Below are 20,176 nucleotides of genomic sequence, written 5' to 3'. Positions count from 1 at the left end.
GAAGAAGTGGAACATTGACAGGACTGAGGAGAGTAGACAGGAGTACAGGAAGATGCAGCGTAAGGTGAAGGTAGAGGTAGCAAAGGTCAAACAAGGAGCTTATGATGACTTGTATGCTAGGTTAGACAGTAAGGAGGGAGACTGAGCTATACCGGTTGGCAAGACAGAGAGACAGAGATGGGAAGGACGTGCAGCAGGTTAGGGTGATTAAGGATAGGGATGGAAGTCTATTGACAGGTGCCAGTGGTGTGATGGGAAGATGGAAAGAGTACTTTGAAGAGTTGATGAACGTGGAAAATGAGAGGGAACAAAGACTAGAAGAGGTGACTGTTGTGGACCAGGAAGTAGCAAAGATTAGTTAGGATGAAGTGACGAGGGCATTGAAGAGGAAGAAGACTGGAAAGGCACGCGGCCCTGATGATATACCAGTGGACGTATGGAAGTGTCTAGAAGAGGTGGCAGTAGAGTTTCTGACTGAGTTGTTCAACAGGATGTTTGATAGTGGGAAGATGCCTGAGGAATGGAGGAGAAGTGTGCTGGTGCCCATTTTTAAGAACAAGGGAGACGTGCAGAGTTGTGGCAACTACAGAGGAATAAAGCTGATGAGCCATACAATGAAGTTATGGGAAAGAGTAGTTGAAGCTAGACTAAGGGCAGAAGTGAGCATTTGCGAGCAGCGGTATTGTTTCTTGCCAAAAAAGAGTACTACAGATGCAGTATTTGCTTTGAGGATGTTGATGGAAAAGTACAGAGAAGGTCAGAGGGAGCTGAACTGTGTTTTTGTAGATCTGGAGAAAGCTGATGACAGGGTGCCCAGAGAGGAACTGTGGTATTGTATGAGGAAGTCTGTAGTGGCAGACTTCCTGTTAGAGTGGTGCAGGACATGTATGAGGACTGTAAGACAGTGGTGTGGTTTGCTGTAGGTGTGACAGTGGAGTTCAAGGTGGAGGTGGGACTGCATCAGGGATCAACTCTGAGCCCCTTCTTGTTGCTATGGTGATGGAAAGGCTGACAGACGAGGTTAGACAGGAATTTTCATGGACTATGGTGTTTGCAGATGACATTGTGATCTGCAGTGAGAGCAGGGAACAGGTGGAGGAGAAGCTAGAGAGGTGGAGGTTTGTCCTGGAAAGGAGAGGAATGAAGGTTAGCCGCATTAAGACAGAACATGTGTGTGAATGACAGGGACCCTAGTGGAAGAGTGAGGTCACAGGGAGAATAGATCAAGAAGGTGGAGGATTTTAAGTACTCAGGGTCAACAGTCCAGAGCAATGGAGAAAGTGGAAAAGAGGTGAAGAAGCGTGTCCAGGCAGGAACTGGTGGAGAAAAGTGTCAGGTGTGATGTGTGATAGAAGAGTTTCAGCTAAAATAAAAGGAAAGGTGTACAAAACTGTGGTGAGACCAGCGATGTTGTTTGGTCTAGAGACAGTGTCACTGAAGAAAAGACAGGAGACAGAGCTAGAGGTAGCAAAGATGAAGATGCTGAGGTTCTCTCTGGGAGTGACCAGGATGGATAGGATCAGGAATGAGTACATCAGAGGGACAGCACATGTTAGAGGTTCTGGAGATGAAGTCAGAGAGGCCAGACTGAGATGGTTTGGACATGTCCAGAGGAGAGATAGTGAATATATATTAGTAGAAGGATGCTGAGTTTTGAACTGCCAGGCAGGAGGCCTAGAGGAAGACCAAAGAGGAGGTTTATGGATGTAGTGAAAGAGGACATGAAGGTAGTTGGTGCAAGAGAAGAGGATGCAGAAGACAGGGTTAGATGGAGGCAACTGATTTGCCGTGGTGACCCCTGCAGGGAATAGCCAAAGGAAAAGAAGACCCTGACTGGACCCCCAACAATCAATGAATCAATATCAGTCAGTCAGTCACTGGGATGTGGATGTGGTCAGTATGAGAATTTTGTAATACTGATTTTGTTGTACATTCATCCATAGCCTCATGTGTTGTGTAGCCAGACTAGTTGCAGGGGTATTGTTTTTAGTGATTGGTTTTTAGCCTCAGACAGAGAGATAGTTTGTTTCACTTCTGTTATTTCTGTTTTAGCCAGATTGTGGTATTTTTATAGCTCAGAGTGAGTCCTCTTTTGTTATATTTGTTTTTTCTTTGAGCAGCACACATTTGACCTCTTCCTTGGTTTGTTTCATTGTGTCTGAGGTAACAATATTTTCTTAAATTGGAGTTTCTCAATAAATTTCATGACCCTTTTACATCAGGGTTACCTTCAGAATTTAGAGGTAAAGCCATGTGCTTAATCTGTGGTACACAGCTCAGTGCGTTAAAGGATCACAGTTTGAATCCCCACGACATGGCCAACCATTACAATAAATGCAGAAATCTGTCTAATGAAGATTGTGCAAAGGGAGTCTGATGCGCTGCTAACAAAACAGCAAACCTAACAGGCACTTTTTAACATACTTCACAACCCCAGCCGTCAGGAGAAGTTATGTCATTTCTCACAAAACCGCCAGAAAAATTAAGGCGTTTTCTGATGGGTTTATTAATGACTGTTTGTGGGAAAAAAGGGTGTATTTGAGGACACCTGCGGAGGCTTGCTCAAAGGATGCTAGTCCTCTTTGATTCTACCTATCAATGTGAAAAGACATTCTCAGTGATGAAGATCAACAAATCCAAACAGATTCTCTGTCACTGATGACCACCTCCCAGCTGTCCTTTGTGTCTCCAGTTATTGTTCATTGTATTGCTATACTTCTATAAATTTGTTCAGTTGTTTGATGTTTTTCATTGTTTGTGGAGATTAAAAGTTAAAATCAAATTGCACTGATTCACTAATTGTTTTTGCTTTCTTATTTGAACTGAACACGTAATTCACCACAATACCCTAATATAAATATTTGCAGTGTTTTATTCTTCCAATCATCAGTACCAGGTATTCAAAATATTTAATTTGGTGCATTTTACAATGGAAGAATACAACCATCCATCCATTCCCAGTTTTACCACAGTATCTGCTCTTACGGGTCACGGGGAGCTGAAGCCTATCCCCGCTGGCTTAGAGCGTGAGGTGGGGGAAACTCTGGGTGCGACCACAGAGCCACACAGAAACACAAACAACCACGCACACACTCAAACTTACGGTCAATTTGGGACCGGCCAATTAACCTGAAGCGCATGTTTTTGGAGGTGGGAGGAAGCCAGAGAACCTGGAGAGAACCCACGCATACATGAGGAGAACACGCAAACTCCACACAGAGCGGGACGCAAACCCAGAACCGCCTTGCTGTGCGGCAATAGCGCTACCGACTGCGCCACCGTGCTGCCCTACAATGGAAGAATGTTGAGCAGAATTAAGTTCAAGTAATCGTTTGTGTGGCCCTCTGACACAGTTGAGGTTTCTCATGTGGCCCCTTGTAAAAATTAATTGCCCAGCCCTGGTGTACAGGAAACAGAGAAGACAGAACCTGGAGAGAACCAACCTTTAGAAACACGAGGAGAACATGTCAACTAGAGAAAAGCCCCTGATGGAATAGAACCTGGGACCTTCTTGCTGTGAAGCAGCAGCGCAACCGACTGTGCTACCATACTGCCCTGCATTATTATAATCTACTTTTCATAATGAAGCTATCCTCACACCCACTTCATGCTGTGAGATTGTTTTGTCGGAGTTGTTTCAGCCATCAGGTGATTCTGCCAACATGAGGCCACCCCACCCTGTAAATAAATAGTCATTCGGGGTATATCGCATGTAGCAGGTTGTATGTCATCGTTAGGGAATTAGAGCCACTGTCTTACAAGCTCTATGAGGCAGTAAGCTAACTCTTAAGGTCTACACTGTCAGGTCTACTCTGAGTGCTCCAGTTTGCCAATTTATAAAAGCACTGGGATTTTATTCCACACCTCTGTGAGTGGATTTTCAGCTGATGAAGTGGAAATGAATTAAACCAATGTTTACTCTCCTTGTGCTTTGATCTGCGGTCTTCATTACAGACATGTGTGCTAACTTACTGACTAACTAACGGAAGGACAAGCGCTATTATAATACAGATGTTCATGAGCGTTATGTCACATTATGTTTACTATAATTGTGTGTGTTCCTTTGTTAATTAGATGATTGATAGATAGATGGTAGATGGATGATGGACAGACAGATGGACGGACAGACGGATGGACAGACGGACATTTTCAATTCATCCTGTAGGAAATTGTATTAGGTAGATAGTTGGTTAGGTAGTTGGTCAGTTGGTACGCAAATTAGTTACATCCCGCTTCAATTTAGTGATGTATTGTAATTGTCAATGTTCGTGTTTGTCCATTTGTCCGTCAGTCTGTTAGTCCACCAAATATCTTCTCAACCGTTGCCGATAGAAAGATGAAACAAACAGCACATGACTCAGGCAGCAAAGGGGATGAAAATGAGATGATGACCTTGACTTTGAGAAAACTACGTATAGGTCAAATTGTAACTTTTGGACACTGAGGAACCGGATAAGATAGAAAGACAAGGGAGAAGGCCAGTGTAAGACTGTAGATCAAAGCACTAGCTTTGATATTTGACCTATGCAAGTAGGTCAGGGTGAATTTTGAATTCAGGGGTGTCGTGGGATGTTGCAGTCTCTGACTGCATTGGTTCTTGTTAGTACTGTGACAAAGACCGTAGATCAAAGCACAAGGAGAGTATCACTCATGTAAATAACATACATAACATACATGGGGCGGCAGTGGCTCAGCGGTAGAGCAGACGTCTTCCATCCAGACATTGCCCAGACATCAGCGGTCCGATTCCCGCTCCCGCCAGACTTTTGACATCGGAGAGTGCGCTGACTGTGGGAGGTGTCAGCTCACCTCCCGGCACTGTCCCCTTACAAGTTGCTCAGTTGGGGCACTACCTAAAGTGGCTGCTCTTCGGTCTCTGCCTCTCCATATGCCGTGTTGTGCTGTGATACTACCTGCATGCACACAGGCCCCTGGTGTGTTTCAGGGGCCTGAAAAAATACACTCTATATATCCTGCATGCAACACAAAAAATTATGTAAAAAAGAGAGTGAAAATAGTAATTTCCCCGTAAAAGGGGATTAATAAAGTTCTGCTTCTTCTTCATAGCAAAAATCCAATTTACATGAGTCCCACTAATATAATATAATGTCAGCTGGGATATTCTCCAGCTCCCCGCGACGCGCCACAGCGGATGAAACAGTAGAAAATAAAAGATGAATGAATGATAATATGATATCATGATAATCTTAATTTCCCTTCGGGGATTATAACAGTATATAAAATTAAAAAAAAATAAAATAAAAATTATAATGTAATATAATATACATAATACAGTAATCCCTTGCACATTGAGGGGATTGACTTCTCATCGCAAGTTTTTAGTAGGCAGTCACGTAATACCGTACGCGCATTCTATTAGCTGATGGCATCCGCAAGTGAGCTTTCATGAGTCTCAGAACCCAGCGCACTTCTGTGAGACAGAAAAGTGTTTTAAACAGGCTATCAGAGTGTGGGAAAAGGTAATACAGATAGAAGGTGGTTTAATATCAGTATGGGGAGGGTTCATAAAAATTAAATCACCATAAATAATAAGATAAATAGTTGCAATATCGAAGAATTCATTATACGCGTGTGGTTCCTGGAACGCATTAACCTCGTAACGAGGGATCACTGTATAAAATTCCCCACAATGAGTCTTCTGAACCACGATCTACGGGGCAAAAATATGTTCACAAGGTTGGTGGTTTGATTCCTGCTCCCGTCCAGCCAGCTGGAGTGTGAGCTGACAGTGGGAGGTGTCAGCTCACCTCCTGAACACTGCTGAGGCGCCCTTGAGTGAGGCACCGTCCCCCTTTACAAGTTGCTCATTTGGGGCGCACCACGAAGGAGCTGCCCGCCACTCTACCTCCCACTGCATGCTTACAGTGTGTGTGTGTGTGTGTGTGTGTGTGTGTGTGTGTGTGTGCGTGCGTGCGTGCGTGCGTGCGTGTTGCTCTTAATTTCCCTTCGAGGATCAAATAGTAAACAAAATTTTAAAAAATTGCAGTTAATTTACAGTTACAGCCACAATAATGACAAAATAATACAAGATGTCACAGAAAATATATGTGAAGAAAACGTGTGGTTTCATTAAAGACAAGGAGAACTCATTGTTAAAGACCTCAACTGACTAAAAACATTACTTCGACCCACTCAGTACCAACACTTGCTCCAACTAATGTGGTTTGGAATAAGGTTGGGAGTTTGTTTGATTGTAGATGATTGATGTTGTTCGCTGCATCCTGTCATCATCATCTGTGTTACATGTCTCCATCTACATGATGATCGTTCAGAATGCGGTCCAGGTCATAGTAAGGGAATATCGTGCCCCGCGCTTCATACACAACGTTTTCATTGCAGGTATTGCTCATCTGTACTGCTGCTACAGTTTTTTTAAATTCTGGAATAGCTGCTCCACCATTCTAGAACCACAGGGAAGAAATTAAAGTTTCAGAATTTTTACTATTTTTTGATATTTGAGTTCTTTTTCATACCACACCACCATACCACTAGTGAATAGGAACGTGAATAGCACTGACCACACTCCATAGGGTTAAAATTGTGGGACAAGACCAGCCACACAAGACCAAACAGAACTTTCTACTATTGCTGAATGTTTCCTCGAAATATAACCCCACAAATATTTATATTTTAGGCATGGATATAGCTTATTTGAAAACCAAAATGTGTTTTTTATGGTCTACCATTGAATTACCTTTAGTTTCAATACACCCTATGGTATTACTTTCAGCTTTTTGAAATTTTGAGATTCAGGAATGGTTATATCAAAAGAGTGATTAGAGAAAAATGACACTCACCAAGAATGCCAATGAGGTCTGTCATCGGTTCAATGACAGCTCCTCCGTAAACCCCAGAATGTAAGTCCTGTTTGGGTCCTGAAACCTGAAAGACACATCGCAGTGAAACAACATGACACTCAGCAGAATAGATTTGGCTCTGTGTAAATAATGAGATGCAATCAAACCACTTGTTAAAGTCTTGTTTTGTGTGTCTCTGCATGCATGGACACACACACACACACACACACACACACACACACACACACACACACATGAATGACAGGTAAACAATATCCACAATTGCTGTTGCCTCTGCTGCGCTTGGTGCTTGTGATGAAGCCGAACTTCATCCTTTACATCAACAAACGTTACAAAGGAGTTCTCTTTTGATGTGTATACATAAATTGATGGTTCCAGCTTTGAAACAATATTGTCTGAAAGAGTGAAGAAATAGCACAACTCGCATGTAACGTAACTTCCTATTGGTTTCTCCCTTTGGGGGTCGCCACAGCATATCCTCCTTTTTCCATTATAGATGAACGCTCATATTTGTAAAGATTTTTTTACGTCGGATGATCTTCCTGCCGCAACCCTTTACATTTATTGGAGCTTGGGACCAGCCTACAGTTAACACTGGCTTGTGGAAATTATGTTGTGTTTGGCTTGAAAGAATGGCCAACCCAATGTGTCTTATTTTCACAGAAAAAGTTGTGATGCATAATAATACAACTTTAAATGTCATTCATCAACAACATATGCTGAAGAGTATCAAAATACCAGGGAGATAAGAGAGTCAACTGGTTGCACAGCTTAACCCATTTTAACCCACCGTCCTCATTTGAGGACAGCATAAAAAACTATGAAAACAATGACAAGGATTGGTTATAGAACTACATTATGAAGTGAGGGTAATAACAACATATTGATTCATCAATATATGATGCAAAATTCTCATTTATATAATATAAAGCACAAGAAAGACTCAATGGAAATTTGACTAAAATTCCACTTCTGGAGATCGATGAAGATGATTACCAATATTTACTTTAATTTTGATCTGCGTATGCTGCTATTCAGTGACTAGTGTCCAGAAGGGTTTATTTATATGCTTCATTTCTTATTTTTGAAATTGGATTGCAACTGTAGGCTATAGAATGGTGTAAACTTTGCTGTCCTCAAATGAGGACACTGGGCATTACATAAGCAATATGCATCAGAAGAAGCGCTGCCTCAGTTGGAAGAAATAAGCTCAAACCATAACGAGTTTCATGCTTCTAATATGAAATAATGTTCATATATTGTTCTAAACAAGTTTTGCACTGCAAGGTGGGAAAAAAGCTTGAACGTAACACATTTGAAACTTAAAGTGACTAACATACGTGAGAGCTGTACGTGCTGCCGAACATTCATTGTGTACCACAGTTAGGAATTACTGTATGACTATCTAAGTCACTCCATGTTTTATTACCATAGTTGGTATATCCATTTTAGTTTACTCCAATAGAAATATATTTTAAGTTATAAATAAATATTATAATAAGTAATAGTACAAATAAAATAAGGCCACTGATAACTATGCTTTAAGAATCGTTCCAAAAATTTGGAGTGTTTGAGGAGAATTTGTCAGTTGACGAAATGATTGTGTGGTATTATGGACATAACACTGTCAAGCAATTCATGCGGGGCAAACCAATTCAGAATCAGAATCAGAGTCTTAATTTGTCATGCTGACACATGTTTTCACATATGACAGTACGAAATATGTCTGTGAAGGTCCCAGTAAGCGCGGTCGATAAGATGAATAAGATAAGTTAAGAAAAAAAGGGTTAAAAATGTAAGATAAGTAAGAGAACAGAGAAAAGTTAAGAATGCTAGATATATAAAGTGTAAAGTGTAAATTGAAAAGTGTCTGAACAGCTAAATTTATTTATAATATAGCAGCTTAAGGGTGTACTTGCTCCATCTATTGCACCTGATGAAGCACCATATTGCACCAGACCCCCGTGTGTCTGTGGTGACACTCGGGGCGTTGTGAAGGTGACTACAGAGCACCACAGGAGGTCAGCTGTCTAACAGCCTCCGGGAAGAAGCTGTTCCTCAGCCTGGTGGTCCTGGTGGTCCTGCTCCGGATGCTCCGTAGTCTCCTGCCTGAGGGGAGGGGTTGGAACAGACTGTGTGATGGGTGAGTGGGGTCTCTCATGATGTGGGTGGCCCTCCTTCTACACCTACTTGTATAGATTTCTGTGGTGGTAGGTAGGCCACCCCCTACAGTCCTCTGTGCAGCCTTCACCACCCTCTGCTGAGCTTTCCTGTCTGCTGCAGAGCAGCTGCCGTGCCACACGGTGATGCTGGTGGTGAGGATGCCCTCCACCGCTCCCCTGTAGAAGGCCTTCAGGACGGGACCCCCCAGTCCAGCACGCCTCAGCTTCCTAAGGAAGTAGAGCCGCTGGGGGGCCTTCCTGAACAGGTAGGAGGTGTTACTGCTCCAGGTGAGGTCCTCAGTGAGATGAACCCCCAAGTACCTGTAGCTGGAGACCACTTCCACAGCTGCTCCTCCAATGTGCAGGGGGGGGGAGTGTCTCTTCCTCCTGAAGTCCACCACCATCTCCTTGGTCTTCCCCACGTTGATGCAGAGGTTGTTGTGTCTGCACCAGTGCACCAGGTGCTCCACCTCCTCTCTGTATTTGGACTCATCGTCGTTCTGGATGCGTCCCACCACTACTGTGTCGTCTGCGAACTTTATTATATGACAGGTGTTTTGCTGAGCAGTCATACGTCAGTAGGGTGAACAGGAGGGGGCTGAGCACGCAGCCCTGTGGGGAGCCGGTGCTGTGGGTGATGGGGGAGGAGACCGTGTTGATGATCCTGACAGTCTGTGATCTGTCTGCCAGGAAGTCCAGGATCCAGTTCCCTGTGGTGGCAGACAGGTGGGTGAGGGAAGTGTGGACCACAGAGGAGATGGCGTCGTCGGTGGAGCGGTTCCTCCTGTAGGTATATTGGTGGGGGTCCACTGTTATGTCTATGGAGTCCTTTATGTCTGCCATGACCAGCTGCTCAAAGCACCTAATGACTATCGGGGTGAGGGCCACCGGCCGATAGTCATTCAGCTCCTTCACCGAGTGGCGTTTGGGGACCGGAACGATGGTGGCGGACTTCAGGCAGCTGGGGGCCGTTGCTAGCTGCAGTGCGGTGTTGAAGATGTCTGTTAGCACCTCTGCTAGCTGGTGGGAACAGTCCTTCAGCACTCTCTCTGGGACGCCGTCGGGGCCTGCAGCCTTGCGAGGATTGATCTTTTGCAAGGTCCTCCTCACATCCTCTGTGGTCACACTGAGGGGCATGTCGTCGGGGGGGGGGGGGTTAGTTTGGTGCTTGGGGGGGTGTTGGGGTCCTCAAAGCGGGCATAAAATGTATTGAGGGCAACTGCTAGGGAGGGGTCTGTCGGGCCCTGTGCATTCCTGGTGTTAAAGTTAGTGATGCACTTGATGCCCTTCCACATGCTCTGTGGGTCCCCTGAGGTCAGGTGACCCTAGATGTCTTGAGCATAAGTGGATTTGGCCTCCTTTAAAATTCGATTTTGATATAAATTTTTTAAAGAATTTTGGGTATTGTGTGTGGTGTCAGGATACTGCTACAATTTTGATCTGTATTGGCAAAGGGTCTGCTAATGAAGAAAACAGATATTTGTTGCTCGGTTCTAAGGTGGTGCTGAATATGCTCTCGGTTGTAGATAACCCATTTTCTTATAATGTACAGTATACTTTAATAATATGTTCATTTGAGGACTTTGGGATTCAATGCCATGGGAGCAACGAGGGAAAACAGGATCAGCAAGCGCCCATTGAAGGAATTAAATGCAATGAAAAAAGAACCGAGAGGAACATGTGATTACAGGTTTGATCACAATGAAGAAATTCCCATTGTGAAATGGGTGGAAAACAAATGTGGTACAATTGGTACAAATCATGACACAGAACAACCAATAAAGAATGTACAGCTTTGGCGGAGAGAATCTAAGTCAATAGGAAATGTCCGTCAACCAAAGAACATATTGTACTGTAACATTATGTGTGGAATGGTTTGTTCCATATCATTCTAAGGAATGAGCAGCTTCTGAACATGTTAAATTATGTGTTTTTTGTTCATTTGTCATTTATTATTCAGTAGAAACTGTTCATATTTATTGTCTTATGAAAATGGAAATATTCTTTTATTTGGCTTTTATTTTAATGCATACATATTAACCCAGTGTCCTCATTTGAGGACAGCCTGTATTGCTTTTCTTACTTGATATAAAGGAGTTTGGAAGTTCCAACATGTTTGTATACCCAATTTATGCAAAAGTTCTGAAAATCATTACAAAAATCTAAAAATTGTTAACTTGGGTTAAAATGGGTTAAATCAAAAAAAGACTTCTTTAAGAAAGCAATAATGCAGCAGGTGAGTGAGTTTCTGACCTGTCAAGTAATCCTTCTGATCAATTGTGTGACACTGCCCAGCTTGCAATATACGTATGTGCATGGTGTTGATACAATTTTGAAGTTATGGAGGAGCTCCTCACAGTAATTCTACTGCATGGCCAGACCATCGCTCAGGAGATATTTCAACAGATGTGTGACGCCATCGTGAATGCCAATTTTCCATGGAAGAGATTTGCTGGAATAACAACTGATGGAGCACTATCAATGACATGGTGGAACTTGTTCTGGAAGAGGGTGTGTGGAGGAGGCTGTTGCTCTGTACTACATTATCCATCAGCAGGTCTTTTGCAGCAAATAGATCACATGGTTGACCATGTGATGTCTGTCGTCGTTGCATCAATCATGATCAGGTCCGAGGACTGAAAGCACCAGCAATTCTGTGCCCTTTTGGAGGAAATAGAGTGAGAATATGAGAATGTGCTCCACTTTACAGAGGTATGTTGGCTCAACAGGGGAAATGTGTTTGAAGAGAATTATAAGAGTTGAGAGCAAAAGTGAAAGCCTTGTTGTAGAAGGATGGGGTGGCTGTTTCTCCACTAAGGGTGCATTCAGACTGGTCGCCAAAATCCCATTTTTAGCCCATCCAGATTGCTATCGAATGTCTTTTTTTGTAATATGAACAGTCCCATACCACATGATATCCGATTTTTGTGGGACAGATTGAAACCACATTTGGGAAGTAGTTTCATATTGGATATGGTCTCAGTCTGAACAGCTCCAAACACACCGAATCAGATATGGCAGACCATGATGTCACTGTACGCGACGCAAGACTAAGGTGCCAGAAGGAAGAGCGCCGCGCATTACGAAGCGGTAGAAGAACTTGACAATATCTGGTGTGTCTGAGATTTTCAACACCAGTACCAGACAGTGATATCACCAACACGCTAAGGTAACCAACCACCATGTTCATCCTTTTTGTTGCCACTGTCGCTAATTATATGACCTCAAACATCACACACACTGAACGACGCCTCCGTCCCAAAGTCATTGCCGTAGCAACCTGCCAGATCGGTCAACAATGTGGCCCAGTCTGAACATAATAAGATCACTTTGGACACTTGCTAAAAACAGTGTGAACAGTCAGCCCTAAAAATCGGATATAGAAGGAAATCTGATTGGTATCTGATATGCCTACAGTCTGAATGCAGCCATATAAGGGGCACAAAAAATAATGAGCAGGTCAAGGTCATCATCTCATTTTCATCCCCTTTGCTGCCTGAGTAATGTGCTTTTTATTTCATCCTTCTATCTGCAATGGTGGCGAAGTTATTTGGCGGACGAATGGACGAACACTGACAATTACATTACATCACCGCTTTGAAGCACGAGGTAATAAAGGTTTCCTGTCACATTCCAGCCTGAGGCTGAATTCAGACTGTTTCAATCCGTCACGCAAAAATCAGATTTCATGTGGTATGTGACTGTTCAGACTACAAAAGAGACATTCGAAATCAATCTGGATGGGCTAAAAATCGGATTCTGAGTGTTCTCAAAATCTGCATCTATTGACGCCCAAAAGATGTAGATCAAAGGGTGTTTACATCCTTTGAAGTTCTATAGGCTGTAGTTTATAAAACCGTTGCTCCAACAGTTGTTCCAACAGTTGTTCCAACAGAATAGACATGCCGCGCAAAGGCAACGATAAGGGGAAAAAGTCACAGGCTGAGGAGAACACCAATAATGCATCGGATGAGAATACAACCCAGGAACTGGAAGAGCTCATTGCGAGGCTAAACGAGGAGCTCGATAGAGAGAGAAAAGAGAGAGACTATTTTCATGCAGAGAAACACACGATCCACTCCTTTTGGAAGGTGGCAGAGAGAAAGGAAAAGCAGTTAGATGCTGAGCAAAAAGTAATTGATAAGAAAATAGAAGAGGAAGTGCTTCGATGCCAAACAGAAATCATGTTGTTCAAACAGAAGCTGAGGAACGTCTTGCATAAACACAACATGTCATTATCTGAGTTGAAAGCTGACAGTTTGGTCACCACTCAGGACATGTTTGAAGAAGAAAAACGGTTGGAGGATGAATTTCACAAGACTTCGAAGTCCATCGTGGTAGAAATGCAGGACCACGAAAATGAAGACATCGAAAAAGCGTATGTACTGCTGCAGGATTATGATGAAGAAATGGATAAAAGGAACTGGGAGACCAAGGTCAGGGATGTTCAAGCTAATTATGACGAAAATATGAAGTTGCTGTCACAAGAAATGGAAAACATGCTGAATCAGTTGGTCAAAAAGAAACAGGAACATTGGAATAACTACCTTGCTGCTCTGGATGATGATTACAAACAAAGTGTCAGTGATCTGAATACATTTGGTAAAACTATCCAGGATAATGTGGCATTGAATATTTTACTTGAAAAACAAAACCAAATCACTGAGATGGACCAGAGGGAAAAACAACAGCACTCTGTGTTCAAAGAAAACAGAAGACTTAATACAATTTTCTTGCATCTCAACCAGGAAATTGTTAAATTGGAAAATGAAAAACAAAGAAGAGACTGTGGACTGGAAGATAACCTTTTTGAAAAAATCAAGCTAAAGAAGCTAAATGGTATGACTCAAGAATATCAGATACTGATAGAGAGATACAATAAGGTGCAAGTGGAAATGGATGAGCTTGAAAAAGCATTCATGGAAAAAATTCAGAAGAAAAATTATGAAAACAGTATGGAGATCCTCGAGCTGGAAAATGTTGAGAAAAATCTTACGGAAAATCTTGAGAGGAAGAAGGCTCAGCTTCCTGCTGAGGCATCAGAAGAAAACAAATCCAAAATGAAAAGTTCCTCCCATAAAAGACAACACCGCCCTTTTGAACTACCCCTGATTGTTAAGGGCAAAGAGATGCCTTTGCAGGCCCGTAGAGTTCTCAAAGACCTGAATAAATGAGTAAAACGCTTGAATCTGTTTCAGTTTAAAGTATCACTAGCTCCTAATAACTGCTACTCAATGCTAACTGTTACAAGGATTTTACTCTTCATTAGCATGACTCTGGACAACAAGTAGCTTCCATCCCAAGAGCCTGAAACACGGGTTGTTGGGCAGACTTGTGTCCCTTGAGCAGCAGCACAGCGGTCGACTTACTCGTCAGAAAGAACATCCACTCTCAGACAAGTAAGGGACAACTCCTTCAGGATCTCCTGGCAGACCTAAGTTTGACTTTTGGTGCTTAACAGAGACGCGGCAGCACACAAATAGCTTTACCTTTACCTCAATGAGGCTACTCCTCCAGTGTTTGTTTACAAGGGCAGTCTTGCAATACTCTACTGCGCGAAGTGCAGCGACTGAAGGCTCAGTTCTAGTGGCGCTGAATGTGAGGGATCCTGAAACTGATAAACAACTTGAGAGGATAAGCAGCTGTCACCTGAACAACCAACCAAAATAAGTACTTTATCAGTAAATTTGTCTATTTTCATAGCTGCTTCTTCCGCTTTTGCAGGTCACAGGGGTTGCTGGAGCCAAGCCGACTACGGGCATCTCCACCACGATGCCACATGAAAGACAAGCGACCACTCACGCACACACATACCTAATGACAAGTTAGACTGATCAACACACCTAAACAGCATGTTTAGGTGTGTTGATGGAAGGAAGCCAGAGAACCTGGAGAGAACCACGCAGACACGGGAAGAACATATAAACTGCCAGAAAGGATGGAACCCTGACTTTGCTGTGAGGCAACAGCGCTACGCAAGCTTTATTGATATTTGTTTATACTGTATAGCTTATCAATATACTAGAATTTTTATATACATTTATATCAATGTCCTGTCTTTTTCAGACTCCCCTCACTCACCTGAGTTTCTGCTGCCACCTTTAACCCATCTCCCAATCAGTCAAACCCTACATGCGTACCCTACATCTGATCTAGAACTGACTGTTGACTTGTGTGCACTTCTGAATATGTTAATTTAAAAAATCATAAAGATCTGTCGTATGTATCTGGTATGTCATTGTGGTCTGCTGGGATTGTGTGTGTGTCACATGTTGAATGTTGGCCAGTTCCTCGTCATGAATGGATTTAATTTAATTTTATTCTGTTTATATTTTTGTACTGTTTATATTTTAGTTATACAGTATATTGTATTGTATATATATATATATATATATATATATATATATATATATATATATATATACAATATATATATATATATATTGTATATAAGTCCTGTTAGTGCTGCATGTGTCTGCTAGTGTATTGTATATCTTGCGGTATATCCTGTGATCGATCTATCTATCTATCTATCTATCTATCTATCTATCTATCTATCTATCTATCTATCTATCTATCTATCTATCTATCTATCTATCTATCTATCTATCTATCTATCTATCTATCTATCTATCTATCTATCTATCTATCTATCTATCTATGACACTAGAGTTTATTCAAAGATTGTGGGCTGATAGAAGGTACAAAACCTTCAGGGAGGGCAGACACACACACACACACACACACACACACACACACACACACACACACACACGTGTGACACACACACCTCACCTCAGCATAGAAGTAGCAGTTGCCTCTGGTGCCGTAAGTGATGGCGGGCCTTTGGCTGAGCCATCCGCAGTCAGAAATGATGATGCAGTCGACGTCAGAAAGGAAGGTGTCTCTCTGGGCCAGGATCATGGCGTCCAGACCATTGGAGCCTGTCTCCTCCATGCCTTCAATGATAAACTTGACATTCACCGGCAGCTCCTGGAGAACAGAAAGGAAGACTGCATTAAATGTCAAATGTTGAAGTTACATTAATATGACGGAGGAGTGTCATGTGGAAGTTTATGTTTAGATAGCTCGTATTTATGTAGTGATCGTGGTCTGTAGAATACTGGCTTATTAGCTACAAATCAAATCAGTCCTATAAACACTCACATAATTCATTTTTCTTTAATGTATCAGCATCTGGCTGAGGCCTTTAGGTGTGCTTATTGTGTTTTCCTGACAGCCATTAATGGTGAGAACAGACTGCTGCAATTCCTTAACAGTTCTCTCACTAGCCTGAGGGTCTCCAGTTTGTTCCCACTAAACGTGTCCAATATTTTATTTAAAGAGGTCCTATTATGACAAAGAAATGAACACAAACAACCTGTATTAATATAAAACTGAAAAATTATGCTAGACTCCCTAAAAACAAGAAATTTCAAAACAGCGCCCGTCTTGACTTAACAACGAAGTCTTAGCCAGCGAGCTCTCATTGTTCCTGACGATTATCGAGAATCACAGCTTTAATTACCTCCTATCCGTTATATGTTGTTTCCTCCACTGATTTCTGTCCTATTTGCCAACGCTGTGTTTTACTCCACAAGTCCCCCACAATGTTTACTAATCTGCCTCAGTTCAATCAGATGATGTTGTGTTTACACGAGGAAGTCACAGAGTTACGCTTGGCTGACTGAAAAAGTAGCTCCATGATTACCGTAGAAAAATTCAGTTATATTGTGAAAAATAAGAGTGAAAAATATGAGAAAAATAAGCGGGAAATACTTAGTGACAAAGATGATATAGTGACGAATGAGGAATTATTTAAGATAGCTTTTAAAAGAAAAAACACTGACACAGGAATGAATAAAGTGAAGAAAATTGCTAAAGAAAAATCTGAGACATCTACCAATACAAGGAAATGTTTTTTTTTCATTTAATTTTTTTTTTAATTAAAAGTAGCTCTGAGAACAAAAATGAAAACAGTCTGAACTGAAAAATATCATTCGCAAAAGATAAAAAAAGTTCCTGTAAGACACAAAAGGTTCGAGGGCCAAGGTAGAAAATGTCTTTCTGGACCTCAGCATGTTTCTGCCTTGTAAAAGCCTTGTAATTTGGCTTTTGTGAATAAACGTGATTTTAAAAAATTAAATCTCTTTCTCTCTTGCTTTTATTCAGTGGTGTCAAAACCCGCCCGATGCAGACGTGTTATGGAATGTCTCTCACCATGTTGAGGGCCTGGTAAGCCTCCACAGCGTGGATCCACGCTAAAACTGGGGCCTTGTTGTCTGACGCTCCCCTCCCATACAGGTTACCTGTGAACACAAGAGTCTGTAGAAGTCAGCCGAGTCAGAGGAGTACATACCTCATGGCTCACACAGTGTGTGTGTTCTTCTAAAATTACCGTTGATGTCGGTCAGGTTGTAGGGATCCGTCGCCCAGCCGTCCTCCAGCTTTGCTGGCTGAACGTCCACGTGACCGTAGACACACACCACGCGTTTGCTCGGGTCACTGCCAAACTGAGCCGTAACCACTTTAGGCAACGCTAAAGTCTGGCCATCAGGAAGCTGCAGACAATGTCAGCCGTAGTTTGTTTGTATTTCTGTTATTTACTTGGTGTTGCGGCTGACAACAGTAATTAGAAACTGATCAGGTCTGAATTAGCTGCACAATCTCACTATGGTTGTCTCTCATGAATTAGTGTTCCTTGACACTGTGTAACATCAGAACAGGTGTGTGTGTTCCTGCTTTGACGCCAAACTATCCACAGTATTTGTAATTTATATCAAAAGGCTTTGTGAAGCATCTTTGACGGGTCTCAGCTGGTAACAAAGAGAGAATTAGTCCTAACCAATCTGCTGCCATTATGAAGTGAAGAGAACCTCGATGATCCCAACTCTCAGTCTCAGACACTGAATATGAGCTAACCAGTAGGGTGATGATACACAAAGTTGTATGGCGGTAAGAGAGGTGGAATTTGCTCTGTACAAACTTCCTGTTCTCCGATGTCCACCAGCTCAACGGTCCCACCCATCTGCCTCAGCTTCTGAGCCACCATCTCCATCATTTGGTGAAGGTCAGGCCGTTTCAAGACGTTGCTGGAGTCACTTTCAATTGCAATCCACTCTCGCAGAGTCTGAAACACAAACACTCTACTAAGTAATAAACACTCTTACAGCCTATAACGGCACTGGGTTTGAAAATGAGAACTAAGCAGCTGTGACACTGGTTCCTAGTCCCACTGCTTCACTCCCAGCAGTAGATGGAGCCAAAGGCAGCCTAAAGATGATGGTCAGAAAAGTGCATCACGACTAGAAGTGCTTGGTTAAGAAGGATTCATTTAAGGAGCAGGAGATACTAGACTGATGAGGTCTATTTAGTAATCGTTATTCAAATCACCATCAGTTACAAGTGTTAGTTATTAGTGTTAGTCTATGAGAGCGGTCAGAAGTATGAGTTAAGCATTCACAACTATAATGAAGGTTTGAAAGTTATTCTATATTTAATGGCAGAAACTGTGTACATACATTTAGTTTCATTTCACCACCACAAAAATCTATTAATTCCATCAGTAAAGTAAAATTTAGGAAAGATTGCAGGATAGTATGATGTTGTGTAGAAGTCATTCTGTGCTGTTATTAGGGTTAGGGTTAGGGTTAGGGTTAGGGGTTAGGGTTAGGGTTGAGGTTCTCTCTTGTTTCTACTCATAAAACCGATGCTAAAAGAATATTTACCTCCACATAATTTTCTTGGTGGCCGTCAATGTACTGAGCCAGCTGTGTATATTGGAACGCATGAGCATTAGAGATGACCAGTAGGACGGCAGGCAGAAGTAGAAGATCCATCTGTTGGAAGAGTCATGTGGTCATTTCACTGGATTCCATCTCCATACAGACGACCCACAAGAACAAATACACCCGGACATTGTCCCCAGTACTTTGTCCATCCACTTAAGATACAAGGAGCCATCTCAGAGATATTAATCTGCTCATTATTTATTCAGTGTATTGTAGTGTATCATATATACAAAATTCTATAACATTCATATTAAACTCAACCACATTTCAGACAAAAAATGTCAATAAAAAGGGATCTTGATATTTGCTTCTCCAAAAGCGTAAAAGAGATTCAGTTCATAATGATTATATATGAAATAAAAGTAGCTCTTATTTAATAAAATCAGTGAAAAAAGGATTCCCAAACAGTTTTGTATTAATATTTTTTTCATCAATTTAAAGACTATTTATGTCACATATAAGTGCTGTTTCAAACCCAACAAACCACAGAGGAAGAAGAGACAAATCTGTAGACCAGTCTGTTTTTATGGGGGGGGTTTCAATCAAAATAGGTTAGGGATATTCAGCATTAAGAATCCTGTGCTTCCCCCCAAAAGAAGACTTATCATCTAAGAGCATATACTCACCTTTGATGGATTTTAAAGTGTAGCTCGGTTCAGCGGAGGATCCTGAGTCTTTTCTCTACTGAGGTGTGTGACTCCGGTGGGACTGACTCTGCTCTTGCTTACACACATTTATTCCCTCTCTTCGTATCACACACTGACTAGCTCTGGGGTCATACAGTCAAACCTTTCCTGACACAGTGCCAGGTCAGCTGACAAATTAAATGTTTCTTGCTGACAGGCACAATAATTGCTCCAAACTTATTGATCCCACTCCAAAGTAAAGCAGCTTTACTTGTTCCATATTAGCGTCGGTGTCCCGTGGTGCTTAATTTAATTTTGAGCTACTTTTGAACATTCCATGCAACTATATTACATTATTAACCAAAGACACAGGTCTCAAACTGTGTAATCCGATCACCTCCTCATGTTCATTGGATAAATTGCCCCTGCTAAGGACTTCCTGTCCCTTCCTGTGTCCCATTGTGAGATAGGAAAGAGTGTAGGACATTGTCATACTGACACGAAGGTAAAGTTTGCATTTCTTCCTTGTTAATTGTTGAGAGTTGCTAATTCTCTGAAGAGTTACAGACTCAGTGTGATGACTCACATTTCTTTTGTACATGTAACACAGATGAGTCTGACGGTTCTCTCACAACTGTAAAATTCCTTCAGCCTTTATACTCTCCTTTGGCCAATCAATCAATCCATTTTTTTGTAGACGAGACAATCGCAATCATCTCGTCTCCAGCCATTCATCGACCTTGAGGTCACAGATCTGC

General features: G+C 42.0%; 1 protein-coding gene across 1 annotated transcript in view; it reads right to left on the bottom strand.

Moving 5' to 3' along the window:
• The window catches only part of cndp1 (carnosine dipeptidase 1), a 37,891-nt gene extending 18,346 nt beyond the window's left edge, over positions 1-19,545 (bottom strand). Inside the window, exons 1-7 of the mRNA XM_068324736.1 lie at positions 19,419-19,545; positions 18,730-18,840; positions 17,988-18,131; positions 17,400-17,562; positions 17,222-17,310; positions 15,797-15,994; positions 6,819-6,903 (exon numbers count right to left, since the gene is read on the bottom strand). Of these exons, the coding sequence (XP_068180837.1) occupies positions 6,819-6,903; positions 15,797-15,994; positions 17,222-17,310; positions 17,400-17,562; positions 17,988-18,131; positions 18,730-18,840 (790 nt within the window). The 5' untranslated portion in view covers positions 19,419-19,545. The remainder of the gene's footprint in view (positions 1-6,818; positions 6,904-15,796; positions 15,995-17,221; positions 17,311-17,399; positions 17,563-17,987; positions 18,132-18,729; positions 18,841-19,418) is intronic.
• Positions 19,546-20,176: the final 631 nt, after the last annotated feature.

Source organism: Antennarius striatus, chromosome 9 (assembly GCF_040054535.1).
Source record: "Antennarius striatus isolate MH-2024 chromosome 9, ASM4005453v1, whole genome shotgun sequence".
Classification (NCBI taxonomy): domain Eukaryota; kingdom Metazoa; phylum Chordata; class Actinopteri; order Lophiiformes; family Antennariidae; genus Antennarius; species Antennarius striatus.
This window is presented reverse-complemented; position numbering and strand designations above follow the sequence as displayed.